The 16,774-nt window shown below is 56.4% G+C and overlaps 1 protein-coding gene across 1 annotated transcript; it reads right to left on the bottom strand.

Annotated features, from left to right (window-relative positions):
* STMN3 (stathmin 3) lies at positions 5,238-15,113 on the bottom strand. The gene is made up of 5 exons (XM_018057526.1): positions 14,883-15,113; positions 9,468-9,563; positions 9,036-9,211; positions 7,733-7,924; positions 5,238-7,144 (listed from the first exon to the last, which is right to left on the bottom strand). Exons 1-5 carry the CDS (start codon positions 14,899-14,901, stop codon positions 7,085-7,087), a joined length of 543 nt encoding a protein of 180 aa, XP_017913015.1. The 5' UTR covers positions 14,902-15,113; the 3' UTR covers positions 5,238-7,084.

Raw genomic sequence — 16,774 nt, 5'->3', positions numbered from 1 at the left:
TTAACTGAAGTTAAAATCCAGTTCCTCCGCTATCACAGAGCCACGAAGGACACCCTGAAGTAGGGTTAGGATCGCTGTGAAAACTCTTAAGATTACAGTAACTGGCTGGAGTATAAAGACCCTAGATTTTCCAGAACATGAGACGTTTAGCAGCACTCAACACTCAGCTTTCATGGGTTCCTTTGACCTGGGAGCCAGCGCAACCAGGCCTTAATGTTTGCTTGAAAGGTGCAGTGGGGGCCCAGGGGATGGCAAGTGGGGTTCACCTGCCTTGCCCAGGGCCGAGGCACGTGTGAGGCATCCCGGTCAGCTCCTGCCACACAGGACTCCTGCAGGAAGCAGGGCAGCGGTGGGATTGGCTGTTCCCTCACCTGCCTGTGTGCCCGGCAGTTGTGGGACCCAGAGGGTGGCCGAGGCTGGCTGTTCTCAGACAAGTGCAGGCAGATCCCAACTCTCCTCTCGTGTTGTGTCCCTGCTCTGCTCGCTGACAGCTGCCCGTGACTCAAACCCTAGATGGAAGCCTGCTGGGTCCCTGGGTGCTCCCTCTCAGAAGGCCTAGAAGTCTGAAAACAAACGCCTTCTTTAGGACTGAGCTCTGAACCTGTGTTCATAATTTGAGTTTCCCTGTCCTCACGTTTCTGAAGTGGCTGCTAATTAAATCAGAGGGAGGGGTTCAGAAGATGCAGAGGGCAGGGACCAGGCAGGTCCTGCTGCTGCATGGCCAGGTGAGCCCTGGAGTCTGTGGGCGCCCTAAACTCTCCAGTCTGAGTTTGCAGAGCCTTGGTGTATGTCTGCTACCGAACCTGACGTCTGACAATTGAACGGAAGTGCTGGGCTCCGCTTGGCTGGAGGGATGGATTAGTTCCTCCTGGCTAGGGGCTGAGGTGGTGCTTTCTCCCCTGGGCTCCCATGGGGATGGGAGCTTCCACTCTTGGTTGCCTGCAGAGGAGAATAAACCTATGAAAGAGTGATCAGCAGGCCCAAGAATGCTGTGGGGTTGCCAAGCCCCGTGCTTTACTTCAGCTCCACCACACACAGCCCTTGACCATGGAAAGCAGGACATGACGGGCCGGCTAACCCACCAAGGCCTGTCCCCTCCCTCCTCCACTCTGCCAGCCCCAGGGTCCAACACCTCCTGCCTAGGGTAAGGAGCACATGCACTGGGTGTTACAGAACTGTGCATGGGTGGAAGTTGTATTCAAGCTCAGTACACACCCCTCTATCCAATGTAAGAGTATGAAGTTTATTGATATGGTTTCAGATTCACTCTGCAGCCAACTTTTAAGAAACTATCCCTCACTTAGTATTAAAGACCAAGATATTAAAATGTACTTTCTTTTTCCAACCGTGTGTCTATGTGAGGCTAGATTTTATCATGTGCTTCAACCATTCTCACTGATTCTTCTTTGTTTTAGGAAACTGTCATTGTTTTTCATTTTATTTTTTTGTTTTTCATTTTAAGATGTTAATGTGTGACAGGTGTATCAGTTCAGTTCAGTTGCTCAGTCATGTCCGACTCTTTGCAACCCCATGAACCACAGCGCGCCAGGCCTCCCTATCTATCACTAACTGCCAGAGTCTACCCAAACCCATGTCCACTGAGTTGGTGATGCCATCCAACCATCTCATCTGTATAGTTTCTAAATTAATTGCTGTTTTTAAAATTTCTCAGTTTTAATTCTCAGTGTGGTCCCCATTGACTCATAAAGCCCACGTAAACAGTTCTTTGTGGTGGAGGGGTCCTCTAAATTTGTAAGGTTATAAGAGTTCCCTGAAGCCAAAAAGTTGAGGAAGTTTTCTCAAAATTCCTAGTACATCCATGAAATAGATGATTGTCTGGCACTTGAAGTGATGCATATGAGGACAGGAAAAGTGCAAACGTCACTGTGGGCATGTCTCAGAGGTCTGAGCTGGGACTCCCTTCAGCACCGCTGGGGGGAGTCCTCTCCAGGGTAAGTTTAAGGGATCAAGATTTTTGTCTTTATACTTTGCAGTGATACAGGGAACATTATGTTTGTAACCAGAAAAAAACATTGTCATAAGATAATGTCTACTCTTATTTTCCCCAAAGTGGACTTTGTGAAGATTAAAAAACATGCTTTGCAAAATCATAAATTACCACCTGTATGTAAGGTTTTATTGAATAACATGTAGGTTGTCACAGGGCAGGGGCTGGGTCTTCAAATCCATCACTGTTCTGGAGTCAGATACATGTAATAAACACACACTTAACTCCTGTTGAATATACAAATAAGTGCATGGATGTTTTAAAGTTACCAGTTACATAATTACAACTGCTGTCCAGTTGAATTGTGTCCTCTACAGATGTGTTGACATCCCAGGTCTCAGGCCCTCAGAATGTGACCCCATTTGAAACTAGGGTTGTTGCAAGTGTAATCAGTTAAATAACGAGGTCATGTTGAAGTTTGTGTGTGTGTTCGTATCTTAGTTGTGTTTGACTCTTTGCGACTCCATGGACTGTAGCCTGCCAGGCTCCTCCATCCATGGGATTCTCTAGGCAAGAATACTGGAGTGGGTTGCCATGCCCTTCTCCAGGGGATCTTCATGACTCAGGGATCAAGCCCGGGTCTCCTGCATTAGCAGGCAGATTCTTTACCATCTGAGCCACCAGGCAAGCCCCCGTCTTGGAGTGGGGGCCCCTAATTCAGACAGTGATGTCCTGACAGACAGACACCAGGGAGAGGCAAAGACCCAAGTGAAGTATCCACAAGCCGAGGACGCGGGGTCCAGCAGAGCCCTAGCTCAGGCTCCCTATCCCTAGGGAATCCCTGGCTCATCAGAGCGCCAGCCGCTCGCTGGGAGTGGAAATCCAAACACTTCCTTCCCAGAGTCCAAGTCACCAAGGAGAGCTCAAGGCAGCTGGGCTTCACTTAGCAAAGAAGAGACCAGACCAGCTGTGCTGGGGGGTCATCCGCAAGCTGGGTCCTGCCCGCCCACTGGCCTGCACGCACCCCTCATGGACCTGTCCCCTTCCCAACATGCTGAGTGCTGGGGACACAACCGTCTCACAGCAGGAGGGGCCCCCACACAGGCTCTGTGGGCCCCCATCTGATGACAAGTGGTCCAGGCCCACGCCTGTTCTTCAGTAGCCCTGTGCAGTTGGAGAGACTGCCTTTCCCAACAGCCAAGTCTGGGAGCTGGAGGCTGGCCCTGTCCTCGCTTTCCCTCCCCTCCCTGCTGGGCAACACCTGACTACCTACTGAAAGACACTTCTGAGGCTTCAAGGCTCTGGTTGTGGCACACTGAACAGCATCCTAGAAAACTAATGCAGCTGCCAAAGAGCACAGTCACTTCTCCTCAGCAGGAAGAGAAGCAGCGGGTAGGTGCCGACCCCGCACTCTGTCCCACGCAGCTTGCTGGGCTGGTAGGATGTGTCGGGGGCTGGAGGGAGGCCCACTGGGGACGGCCTCTGCACTTCCAGCCCACGTGGCCTGCTGCACACCCTGTTCCATTGCTGCCCCCAGGCACCAGACAGCCCCCACTGTGTCCAGAACACACAGGGTCCTGGAGGCAGAGTGTCAGGTGGTTTAGAACCTGTCCCACTTCCCAAAGGGGAGCCTAACCCCAACCCCCACCTCAGGGTGGGCTGTTCTTAGTGACTCACTTCAGCTTCCACAGATAGTTCATGCAGCTGTCCCAGGGACCCACTGCCAAGTCATGAGGATGCTCAGGCAAGCCGGTGGACAGTCTTGGTGAGGTGAGACAGCCTCCCGCCAACACCCATGTGAGCCAGCTAACACGGAAGTGGGTGGCTTCCTGCTGCAGGCAGCCTCCAGACAGCCAGGGCCTCCACCATTGTCCTGACTACAGCCTCCTGAGAGGCACCACATCAGAATGACCCAGCTCCTGAATTCCTGACTCAACAGAAACTGAGGCGAGGTTTCTTGTCCTCTGCCACTGCTTGGACTCATTTGTTTAGGTACTGAGTACAGCTCTAACTCCTCCCCAGAATGAGTCCCACCTATGCTTCTCTGTTAAGAAGTGTTATCGCTCAGGGAACTCAAACTTGAGCTCTGTGACAATCTAGAAGGGTGGGGTGTGGTGGGAAGTGGGAGGGAGGTTCAAGAGGGAGGGGATATATGCATACCTATAGCTGATTGCTGTTGATGTGTGGCAGAAACCAACATAATACTGTAAAGCGACTATCCTCCAATTAAAAATTTAGAAAGTGTGATCGCTCTCCTGGGAAGGCTTTCCCATCATATCCTCATGTCAGAGGTTCCATGTGGTGACTGCCCCTCAATGCCTTACCAGAGCCCCCAAAGGGGTAAGAAGCCCTGACCTGTGATCAGCTACTTCTCTGAGAATTCCAGGGCTGTGTGCTTCTGTGTGGCAAGCATGTGCCTGTGAACCCAGATAACAGGCACGCACAACTCATGCCTTCTAAAGGTATTTTCAACATATTTCTTTCCGCTCCTGAAGATTTCTGATGTCTCCACTTTGCTGGAGGCTGTGTGTCCTGGATTCCGACTTCCCCACCTCTCCCTGGGCAGGGGATGGAGGGGAAATGGTGCGAGTTCCTTGGAGCCTGGGGAAGTAGCCAGGACTGCCCCAGGAGAGGGCCGTGGGTGTGGGGAGAGGCGAATGGGTTTCTCTGGGTTCCAGGGAGCAGGCCTCTCTCCAGAGTCTGTGTCTTTGGTCCAGTGTGGACATCTACCAAACATGCCATCGCCTCAGAATTCTGAAGGGTCCCTGCCAGGCACCCCGTGTGGCATTTCAGGTCCCGGAAGACAGTCATATCAACCAGTGTGAGTTAGATGTCTACTTGGTCCCTTTGTGCCACTCCAAGTCCCCACGTGAGGGCCGGATATGTGTCTGAACCATAAGTTGCCCAGCAGGGCCCACAGAGCCACAGGGCACAACCTGGGATTCCAGGAGCACCCTCCCCACCCGAGCAAGACCCACAGCCATGGTGAGAAGGCAACTCAGACCCCACACCGGCAACCTGAGAGCCTGGCCCGCAGGAAGACTCAGCCCTGGGGGAGCCAGGGCAGCCTTCTCCCTCTGCCTCCAGCAACTCCTGGGTCTCTAGAGGTGAAAGTGGGCTTGTGTGCTGTTTCTGTGCTTCTTTCTTAAAATTGCCATTGTCAGAAGAACGACTCACAGTTGTGATAATACTCAAGGCTGGGGTTTCCAGGAGGAGAGCTGGCTTTCTCACTGATGCACAGGCAGCGAGCAACTCCACAGCTGCAGGACACACTGGGACAGCTCATCCATTTCTTAAACATACAGGTTTTTTTTTTAATTGTTCATTTTTACGTTCACTTTCACTACGTGGATGAAATGGGTATGACACTAGGGCTTCTGCTACGAGAGAGCTGCTGTGGCTCAGAGAAATCCCACCCTCGGTCCTCTTTCCGCTCCCCTTTCTGAGTCCACAGAAGCCGCCTGTGGGCAGCAGTGGGTCCCAACCTGGCGGATTCCAACCCTGCTTGTCACTCCCTCCAGGGCTGTCTTGGTGTGGACGGAGGGGTGAGCACAGGTCCCAACTTCCCTAAAGCCCACTGCAGGGGTCACTACCTGCCTGTGCTCTCTGGCTGGCTCTGGGAGGCCACCAGCAGTGACACTGTAGGTTTCTGTGGAATGAAAGCCAGGGGCACTGAGGGCTGCCATCTGGTCTCTGGCACCGGCTCTGGGCCCTTCCTGTGAGAAACCCCTCATACTTTCCACCAAGTGGTTGGCCAGCAGGGACTTGGCCCTCAAGCACCCAACCGTGGGGCTGGGGCTGCGTGGAGAAGGGGAGGCTGCTGCCATGTCGTCAAAGGCCAGCACCGGGGGGTCTGGAGTTCCCCCCAGGCTGAGGGACGGGGAGGAACCCAGCCAAGGAGGGTCTTGGCAGGAGAGGCCTAGAGTCAGGCCTCCAATCTGCAGGCTAGCCAGAGGGGGCCACCAGCCAGAAATGGAAGGATGGGGCAGGTGGGGAGGCAGCTTGAGGAACCCTGACCCTTGCCGTCCAACATCTGAACTTTCAGGCACTGGTTCTCTATCCCCTAATATCTACTTAGGGCTCCCAGAGGGGCACTTGGGGCTGCCACCCTCCCACACCTGGCCACCTGAAAGCCCCATGGCTAGAAACAGATAGGGGCATCTTTTAAACAAAGAAGAGGGCACACAGGAGGGAGCCAGGACTCCAAAGGGCTCTACAGACAGGTCCTCCAAGGCTGCCTACAAAGCTTGGAGAAGGAGAGGAGGGACAGTGGGAAGCTGGCTGTCCCCACAGAGGTGCTGTGCCAGAGAGAAGGCCCTTCTGGGAGGAGGGGCCGGCGGGGATGGCCATGCTGCCCACAGCCCTCTAGACCACAGCAGTTTGCTCACCGTCCCGGTGGAGATGGCCCACTCTCCTAAAGACGCTGGCCAAACCACACCCCATGACCTCTCCAGCCAAGCGCAATGACTGAAGGCTCCCAGGACAGCCGAGGGTGCCAACCTCAGGCCAAGGGGTCTCTGGGGACCCCTGTGCCACCACATTACAGCACGCTGCAGCTCCTACCCACCAGTTCCAGAAAGCACCGCCGCACACGCAGCTCCCAAGGCTGGCCAGTGACTGGATACCTGGCCCTCACTGCCCAGAGTCCTCTGTTCAAGTCTTTCTTCCTTTGCCCCCTCCCGCGTGCCCAGCCCCTCTTCCAGGGGAGGAGGATGTGCAGGTTGTGGTGCCTCTACCTGCCAGCGGAGCTGGCTCAGAGGACGTGCCCTAAGTGATAAGATGCTCATAAGGACCTGAGTGTTCCTGCCACCATCGCTGGCTTTATTGAGGTCGACACCACGTCTGCTAAGAGGGTTGCCAAGAGGGGACCCAGCCACCGCCCAGCTTGGGCCTGAACTGAGGGATCGTGTGCCACTCCCTGGGGGCTCCTCCAGAGAGAGCCTGTGGTCAAAGCCTTGCCACAAGGACCAGATAGCTCAGAGCGCGGAAAGAGAAGCTGAAGCTGGGAGGGCAGGAGGGGAGGGAGGAGCGGGAGCAAAAGTTGCATCTAGACAAAGTCGAACAAAACAAAACCGAAACCCAGATGTGTTCCTGTCTCATCTCGGGATCCAGGCGTCGCGGAGTCCAGAAGGCCCCTTAGCCGGACATCTCCTCGCGCTGCTCCTTGTTCCTGCGCACCTCGGCCGCGTGCAGCTCCTGCCAGGACAGGCGGGGTGGGCGGGGCTCTGCAGCCGGGAGGGACTGGGTCTTGCCCCTCCCAGTCCTCCTGGGCTCTGCGTGTCCTGCCCTCCCCCCCGCTCCCGGCTTGGGGACCCTAGGGTCCTTTTCTCCCTAGATTGGTTCGGTCCGAGGTGCTGCCGATGCGACCGATGAGGACACGCTTTAGCGACCAGGAGCAACAGAGGGCAGGGAGAGGCCTGAAAAACCGACTGAAAGTGTGGCTTGAGGGTGGGGGCTGGCCCTCAGTGCGTCTGGGCTTGTGTCCAGACGAGAGGGTTGTGGCTCAAGGGATTTCCCAGGTGTGCAGGCTGCGGAGCTCCCTGGCACTAACCCAGTCCCACTCTCAGGGAGGGGGCTCCGGCCTGGGTAGGGGTTCCCCGACCCTAGCCGGCTCCAGCAGGACCTGGAGTCATGGAGAGGCCGGACTGGGAGTGCTGGTGGTGCAGTGGGTACGCACCGCCAAAAGAAGGAGCATCCGGGGACCCCTGCTTCGGGCCCCGCCCCCTACTCGGATCCACCCGCTTTTCGCCCCGCCCCCTTCTCGGGCCTGGCCCGGGTGCGCACCTTCTCGCGCAGCCGCTCACGCAGCGCCGCCAAGTGCGCCTCGCGGATCTCCTTGCTGAGCTCCATCTTGTAGTTGAGCTTCTCCTCGGCCAGACGGCTGAAGTTGTTGTTCTCCTCCAGCGCCTTGTGCAACACCTCGCGTTCGTGCTCGCGCCGCTCCGCCAGCTGCTTCAGCACCTGCGCCTCCTGCGTCTGCGCGGCAAGGAGGGGGTGGTGCCGGGCGGGCGAGCGTGAGGGGCGGCCGGGCCCACCCCTCCAGGCACACCCCCCAGCCCTCCGCGCTGGTGTCAGGGACCCGCCGCCCAGCCCGAGCCCACCGGACTCGTCCTCAGTGAGAGCTCAGGCCTACACTGTCCTGCCGTTGGCTAGGGTGACCATCTCATCCCCAGACAAGCCCTTCCTGTCCACCCTCGGCTGCAGAGCTGCCCCTTCCCCGCTGGACTCCGGGCGCCCCGTCTCCATCCCACTCCAGAGTCCGGGCTGCCCTAAGGAATATTGGAGGAGCGGAAGAAGCTCTAAGTTTGTGGGGCTGTTACTGAGCTTTTCCCTGTCTCTTCTTCAAAGGTCTGCCCGCTGAGCACAAAGTAGGTGCTTAATACACACCAGGTTCTGAGCTCCCTGAGGGGCTGAGGGCAGTGGAGGGGCCCTCAGGGCCGCTGGGGAAGGGAAGAGTCAGAATGAGAAGAGTGATGCTGCTGGCGGTCCCAGGGGGAGACCCAAGAGCCCCAGAGGTAACAGCCTCCCTCAGCCTCCTTCAGAAGGCTGCCTGGCGCCACCCAGGAGCTGGTCACTACTGGGTAACCCTGAGAAGCCTGGGCCCCCAGGTCTCACCGGCCCTGCTGTAAGGGGGTGGATAGAGCTGCTGCCCCTGCCCAGCGGGCTTGATCATCAGGACAGTACTCCTAAGAGCATAGGGTTTCCTGTGTGTTTCAGTCTGAGAGAGTCTGGTGTGAGAAGGAGAGGAGGGGCCTGCTTCTACCAGGGGCACCCTGAGCTCCCCCGCTCAGGAGTCTGCCTACCCAGCCTCCTCTCACAGCACCCCGCCTGGGGCTACCTCCTGATCTTCCCATCTGGCCAGTATGGCCAAGGGCACCCCTCCTCCAGTGGCTGCCACCCAGGAATCCTTCCTCCCTCTCCTGTCTCATTCTGATGGCTCAGAGGGTAGTCCAGGGATGTGGGACTCTCTCTGCTACAGGCCCAAAGCTCAGCAGATGCTGGGAGAACCCTGCACCTTGGGGACTCTGTCTGTGGCTACAAGTCCTCCTGACCATCTTCATCAGGACCCAGAGGGGTGGCTCCTGACCTTTCTCCGCTCCTCAGCTGCCTCCAGCCGCTTCTGCAGCTCTTCCAGGGAGGTGTCCTTCCTCTTGGGGGGGGAGGAGAGCACGGGACTCTCCGGGGACAGGTCGGAAGGGGACTTGAGGATGACCTCAAAGCTCTGGCCGGAGGCCCTCTTGTCCAGCTGTTTCACTTCCATGTCTGCAGGGCAAGAGCAAGTGGGGGCTTCAGGAGGGCTGGGCGAGGAGGGGGGATGCTGAGCACATCCAAGCTAAGAGGTGAGACATCCAAGTCAAGAGGTGAAGAGGACTCCAGGACTGGGCCCCCAGGACCGGCCCCTCCCCCAGGGACCCTTCTCCAGAAGCCAATCAACCAGAAGGGTTCACAGACGTCATGGGATGGGGTCAGTGAGGTCAGCTGGCAGCAGGCAGTGTGAGGTCAAGGGCCAGGCACTCACCCCCATACTGGTAGACGGTTTTGGGGTGCGGCTGTGAGTAGAAGCAGGAACAGATGAGCGACAGCACCGACAGCTCCTTCATCTTCTCCTTGTATGCTGTGGACATGAGGCCAGGCTGAGCAGGTGCCAGCCCATCACTCCTCTGGCCCCACCTCCCTGGCAGCCCAGGCCTCCCGGCTCTGCCCCCATCACTCCCTTAAGGTTCTTCTCTGGGAACCGATGGATAGTGCTCTTTTGTGTCCCACATCTCTGACTGTGAATCCCTTCCTCCCTCCTGGATGTTAGTTGTCTTCCCCTCTGCACGCCTCCTTATGGGTGCCCTGCATTGTTCTCTCTCTGAGCCTCTGCACCTCGACCCCCATGTCTTTGTCTCCCTCTCCCTCCTTTTCTCTTTCTTGGCATTTCTGTCTGTCTCCCCTGCCTCTGTCTATCTGTATCTCTGCTTCCTTCTGTCTTTTTGGCTGTGCATCTGTCCCCACCTCTCACTGTATCTTTGCATCTCGCTGATTCTTTGTCATTGTGTATCTTCCTGACTCTCACCTCCTTCTGCCCCTCCCTGGACTTCCTCCTTCCTCCCCTTTCCCTCTCATGAATACTTGCCCAGTCGGTAGAGAGGTTGACCACCACACTCATGACTGGGCCAGCACAGATGTAGAGCTTCTGCAGGCAGCATTTTCTTGGGCTATGCATTTAGGTGAGGCCCTCAGACCCTCCTGTCCCCGCACCTGCCCTGTAGTGCCGCCACCCTGGGATGAAACCTGGTTCTCACTAGACACGCACCAGTACCTCTCAAAAGCCAGAGTGAAGGGAGCTGTCCGTTCAGCACCACACCCCTCCCTCTACCCTTGCAGGGTGAATGCCCCCAGCCAATGTCCACAGTACCCAACCAGAAAAGGAGGTAAGCCTGCTCAGGCCCTGGGCCCTGTCAGGGAAGGGGAGATGCCCACTCTCAGAGTGAAAATAACTCTGCTGTTCGTGGTCTCTTCACACAAACCAGGCCCCAAAGTAGACACATGGGTTTGATGCCTCACCCACTGGTTCTCAACAATCCTGTAAGCCATACTGTCACCCCGCCTCCACTCAGTCAAAAGTGGGCCCAGGTAGCTGGGGTGATTTGTTCAGAGCTCCTCCATGTCAACCCAGATAGTCTGTGTTCTTTCTACCTCCACACTAGGTCCCAAAGACTAGGGGCCTCAGACCCCCCAGGCTTTCCTCCCTGGCTGGAGAAGCTATTAGGGGTCTCTAAAGAGACATTCCAAGGAGAAGTACTCTGGCTCACAAGAGAGAAAGAGCATGCATTGTTACCCACAGCATCCTTCCATGTGGCAAACAGTTTGGACAGAAAACTTTCTGATCAAATTTCATACAAGATAGTATTTTAAAATTGAATTAACATAAAATTTAGGAAAGCGTTGGCATAGAAATAGGACTCAGGACAGAAGTGACACACCCCTGTCTCGGAACAGTATGCTGTGACCAGGGTTTTCCACCAGCCAGTGCACAGAATGATGGTATTGGATCGAAACATCCTGATGACCCAGACCCTTCTGGAGAGAGCCCAGGGAGCCTTGAAAGGAGCACAAAGGAATCCTGGGAAAGCAGCAAGGAGGGCCTTTGGGGTCTCAGAGGGGAAATGGCAGAGACATGTGAGTTCGTCATTGGCTCAGGAGGCTGAGAAGGAGGGCCAGGTAGAGGCAGACCTCAAAGGGGATTTTGGCCTGACTTATCAGTTTTGCTTTTTCAGAAACAGAATCTAGTTGTGTATTACTTATGTCATTAAAAGTTAACTTTAAGACTTCCCTGGTGGTACAGTGAATAAGAATCTGCCTGCCAGTGCGGGGAACGCTGGTTTGATCCCTGGTCTGGGATGAGTCCACATGCCTCAGAGCAACTAAGCCTGTGCGCCTTGAGCATGTGCTCTGCAACAAGAGAGGCCACCACAGTGAGAAGTCTGTGCACGGCAGCTAGAGAGTAGTCCCCACCCGCTGCAACTAGAGAAAGCCTGCATACAGCAACAGAGACCCAGAAAGCCATAAATAAACAAATAAAAAAGTTGAAAAGTAACATCCCAGTGGAAGGGATGCTCCCCAGGAGAGGACTTGTGTGTCTGGCTGCTGGTGGTGGTGGGGACTGCATGGCAGTTGGGGAACGGGTAAATTTGGAGAGAATACCAGCAGGGGGAAGCCTGCACCCAGGCTGGAGATCAGGACTGAGCCTAGTCATGTGCAAGATGGGAGAGAGGTTTCAAGTTCCTCTCACTATGGAGGGGAGAGTGGACGGAGGACCAGGCCTCTCCACAGATGTAGCTCCAACCAGGAAACCCCTGCAGCAGGAACATTCTTCCTTTTCTCTCTTCACAAGACCCTCTCTTCCTTCCCTATCATTGACTTCAGAAGGTCATTAAAAAAGTCTCTACTATGAACTGGATTGCTTTCAGCCGCCCCCCCCCCCACCACCACCCATATTAAATGTTAAACATGCAAAAATGCATATTGGCCTTTTGGATAATGATATCCCAGACAAGCAAGAGTTAGAAGGCACTGGGTCAGCATATAGCAGCAGCGTGATAACAGTAATAGTCGTCCAAGGGGCCAGGGGTGGGCATGCCACACCCTTCCTCCCAACTGACTCTCAAGACCAGCCACCACAGGCAGACACCCTCATCAACCTCATTTCTACAGAGGTGAAGAAGGCTCAGAGGGGGCAAGTGGCCCTCCCAGAGTCACACAGCATTCCAAGATGGGAGCCTGTCAGGAGCCCAAGCCTCTGAACTTTCTTGTTGGGAGCCTCATGGTGGGTAGGAAGGTCTTCCAGAACTAGGAGGGAAGTGAGCCCATCATAGATTCTCACTCACCCCTAGAAGGGCCTTGGAGGCTGCTGCTTGCTGACTCTTGACAGATGGAGCTTGTTGCCACTCCGACTGTCCCTCTCTTGCTAGTCAGAATTGGGAGCCCAACATGGCAGGTTGTACCCAGTCTGTCCCTCTTACTAGTCAGAGTTGGGAGTCCAATATGGCAGGAATTGCCAGCAGCATTCACCTTTTTCTGGGAAATGTGGCTACAACAGTCACATGGCCTGGCATGGACTGGGCACTCACCTCCTGGCAGGCCCAAGCCCAAGCACTGTTTCCCAAAATAGCTCATTCAACCCTCAGAACAAGCCTAGGGGAGGTGCTGGCACTATTACTGCCAGCCAGATGGGGAAATTGAGCCTCTGAAAGGCTAGGTAGCAGGTGCAAAGCCTCATAGCTTGCCAGAGTTGCATAAGGGGATGAATATGAACGACTCTGCAAATGTGCCTGAAGAGCTGAGCACTAGGGAAGGACACCAAGAGGTGGTGTCCTCAGAGTGCAGTCCCCAGGAAGCACAGGCCAGGGTGAAGATGACCCTGCAAGGCCACTGAGGCATCGAAGCCTGCTCCAGTCAGAGATATGTTTTCAGAAAGACTCCATAGCTGGTTTACTCTGGCCACAGTTATTGGTAGTGTCATGTAGCCACTTCTGGGCCAGACCTCCCTCCTACCAAACTTTGCTGGGAGAAGCTGTGGTGAGCACAGGCACCTGTACATGTGGCCCACACTCTACAGAGGGCAGAGCTGATGACAGGAAAGGCCCGGCCCTGTGTGATGTTAGCCAGGGGCACTTCTCAAGTGGGCACTGCACCACATTTTTGAAGTGATGGCCAAGCTGGACAAAACTGACCAATTGTACCCATGGTCTCCTGGACACCAGTGGTAACTCAGACACCCAGAAAAATCCTGGGAACGAGTGTGGGTGAGCAGTGCCCCAAAGACTGGCCAAGAAGAGGATGTGGTGCCATAGGGTCTGAGGTTGGAGGGTCTGGACCCAGCCCTGATGGCCATCGAGGGTTAGGCTTCCTCTTCGTCCCTCCCCCACCTAACCTAACTCTGCTCAAGTCCGAAGGATGAGAAGGAGGCCTGTTGAGCAGTGTTTTTACCAACAGGGTGAAAAGCTGATAAATGCTCCCCAGGAGTGGTTGCCCATGTCCCCCAGCTCAGCACAGGTGGTGAGTGAGGCCACTCAGCTCCACCCCAGGGTGGGACTGGGGCAACACTGGCCACCTTCATTTGCCCAGTGTCTCTGGGGATGACAGGGAGAGGGCAGGGGGTGGATGAAGTCCAGATGGACAAGACCAAGGAGGCTGGGGAAGGGTGTAGTCAATGACGCCAGTGGTCCCCTCCCACGCTCCTGCAGAAGTCACCAGGGGCCAGAACCACCTGCCCTGAGGGGCGGGGTCAGCGCGGTGCACACGTGGGTGGGCAGAGCTCTGGCGCTTCCGGCCTAAGCGGGTGGTCCCGAGAGTCTAGTTAGCTGGGGAGGGGGAGATTGCAGAGACTGGTTCCCAGGGGAGAGGGAAGAATGGGCAGGGTGACCGGGTGGTAGTGGGAGGCCGCCCACCCAGCCACCTCTGGCACCGCGTGCAAAGATTAAACTGGTTTTGGGGAGACTAGACTGGGCAGAGCGTTTCTAGGGAAAGCGACCCTCGCGTCCTTGGCCGGGGGTTGCCGGGCAGCACCCTCGCGTCCAGTATTTGCTACTCGTTTCCCGCCTTGTCCGGTGCCCGCTCCTCCGCGAGATCCTCGGGCCTGCTGCGGGCGGGGGAGGAGGGGGGTCGTTGCCCTTGAGGGCGGTGGGTCTGCAGCTGGGGAGGCGGGGCGGCAGGGGAGGGAAGGAGGGGCAGACGTCCATCCTCACCGGAACCCGCAGTGTAAAGGGCGGTGGCTTTTTCGACAGGGGTGGGTGGCACCTTGTCACAGAGGGTGGTCCCGAACCCGCAGCGGCGAGGGGAGGGGGCGGCGAGGCGAAATGCGGGCGCAGCTCTGCTCAGGTTTCCTTCCCCCGTCTTCTCCCAGCGCCCTCTCCAGTCCCTCGGCCGCTCCATTAGCGCAGGGAGGGTCCAGGCCACGCCGGCCCCAGGCTGGGACTCCCGCAAAGGGTCCTGTGCTCCTCCCTCCGACCCCCGTGAAGGCGTAGTTCCACCAGGGTCTGCGGTGGCCGGACGCCTCCCAGGACCATGCCTGCACCCCTCGAGCGCGCCCACCCAGATTCTCAGAGCCACCCTGTGGCACGGCAGTCACGCCCGGCCTGGCACAGCGGCGCACGAAGGGGCAACGGCACCCCCAGGCCGACGCCCCCACCCCGAGCGTGGTCCCTACCCCGCGGCCCAAGCCTGCTAGGCTGGCACCGCAATCCCTGCTCTATGGGCATTGGGTCTCCCAATCCCCTAGCCCCCAACCATGTCTCCTGCGGGTTCCACCCGGAGCTTGCCCGCGCCCTTTCAGGGCGCAGGATCCGAGATGGGAAAACACTCCACATCCCGCCCAGCAGTAGGCGAGGCCAGACAATAGTCTGTGCTCAGACCCGCTGCCCCAGGACACCGAGGCCCGGGTGCCTACCGGAGATGGTGCTGGCCATGGTGCTGGCGGCGGCGGGGTTGCGGGAGGCGGGAGAGGCGCGGGCGGCGGCTGGAGCTGCAGTCGGCGAATGCTGCAGTGTCGGGGAGGGGAGGGAGCTAGGGAGGGCGGGAGGCGGGAGCGCAGGGGAGAGGGAGGGAGAGAGAAAGAGAAAGAGAGAGGGAGAGAGAGAGAGAGAAAGCGCCTGGCTGTGGCTTGGGCTGCAGCCGTTGGAGGGAGGGGGTGAGGGGAGCGGACAATGGGAGGGGCTGAGATCTGCCTGGGATGCAGAGCCCTGCGCTGCAGCCAGAGGCCTATCCTCCCACCGCTCACTGTTAGGACCCGCTGCCCCAACTTGGCTTTGTACACTCTCAGGGGGCTGGTGGAGACAGCACCCAATTTCCCAGGGGCTGTGCAGGAGCAGGGGGCAGGCCTCAATGTCAGGGTGGGGTTGCAGAGCTTCTCTGAGGCTAGTGAAGGCTGGGAGGTGCCTTTTTTGTGCCCAGGCTTGTGCTGAGGGAAAGCAAATCATAGATGGTGCAGGTGGGGGCTGGTCTGGAAGGCCTCCAGGGGCCTCCCAGAGGATGAGCAACTCGAGGCAGAGAGGAGGGTAAATCAATGTGCAAAGGCCTAGAACAAAGCTTTGGAGGAAGACAGAGACAGGATCCAATCCCCGCTCTGGCATCTATTTGCTGTGTGATTGAGGGCAAGTTTCTGACCTCTCTGGGCCTCCATTTCTCAGGTGTGAGATGAGATAATGGTGTTAATCCCCACTGGTGCAGGAGAAGTGTGCACACTTGGTGAGTGTCCTGCCTGCTTCCTCCCTAGACTCAGAGTTCTGATTGATACCCTCAAAGGGAGGGCCTTTCCCAGAGTAAGCATCACCTCTTTGGGGATGGGAAGTCAGGCAGATGGAGTGATGTTCCCATTTTAGGGACAGAGCCACTAGGCCAAAAGAAGGGCTGACTCCACAAGAAACGGAGTTCTGGAGCCAGAATTAGAACTCTGGGGAAACCTGGAACATGCAGAGACGAGGAGAGCCAAGAACCTTAATGTGCACACTCAATGAGCATAATGGGTCCAGACTGGGGCTGGTCTACCATGGGAGTCCCACAAAGCCTACCAGAGCAGACACTCAGTGCAAGTTCAAGTTCACTGACTTGATTGAGATCTCTGTGCCGGTCTTCTGGGGCTTGCTATGTGGCCTCCATGTCCCTTTCTGCTCATCTCTCAGGGTGTAGGACCACAGCACTTACATGTTATAATTTTAGGAGGCTTGGGCAGGAGGTCCTGATGCACAATGTGTGACCAGGGTCCTCAGCTCCAGTTCTGGCCCAGGGTTTGCTGAATCTCTGGGTCCTGGGCTTCCCTTCCTTGGACTTCTGTGGGAGAAAATGCCACTACTCTTAGAGAGTGTGGGTGTGGAGGGTAAGGGTAGGACTCCCGGCTCTCAGACTTGCTGCCATCTTTTCACCTGGTGGCTTAAACAGTAAGGAATCTGCCAGCAATGCAGGAGACCTGGGTTTGATTCCTGAGTTGGGAAGATCTCCTGGAGAAGGGAATGGCTACCCACTCCAGTATTCTTGCCTGGACAGAGGAACCTGGCAGGCTACAGTCCATGGGGTCACAAAGAGTTGGACATGACTGAGCGACTAACACTTTCACTTTGGGAAATCTACTAACCACTGCCAACAGTGTGCTTCTTTTCCTCACCTGTAAGGAGTGGGTCATAGATGCACTTATCTCAGGGATAGTTTGCTGGATGGACAAACATGTTAATGCCTGCATAGATGGCACTGCAAAGTGTGCCAGGTAAACATCCAGCAAGTGTGTGCCAACACATCTTCTCCAAACTTCTCCTCTTCTCCAAACTCCTTGCTGAGATAGACACTCTG

Source organism: Capra hircus, chromosome 13, assembly GCF_001704415.2.
Source record: "Capra hircus breed San Clemente chromosome 13, ASM170441v1, whole genome shotgun sequence".
In the NCBI taxonomy this organism is placed as follows: domain Eukaryota; kingdom Metazoa; phylum Chordata; class Mammalia; order Artiodactyla; family Bovidae; genus Capra; species Capra hircus.
Note: the sequence above shows the minus strand (reverse complement) of the source record. Positions and strands in the feature narration are given on the sequence as shown.

What these genes read in the sequence shown, in the direction of transcription:
- STMN3 (XM_018057526.1), bottom strand. An exon ending in AACCGTCTACCAGTATGGGG is followed by an intron (nt 9,212 to 9,467) that starts GTGAGTGCCTGG and finishes CTTGCCCTGCAG; the next exon opens with ACATGGAAGTGAAACAGCTG. An exon ending in GTGAGCGGCTGCGCGAGAAG is followed by an intron (nt 7,145 to 7,732) that starts GTGCGCACCCGG and finishes CTGTCCTGGCAG; the next exon opens with GAGCTGCACGCGGCCGAGGT.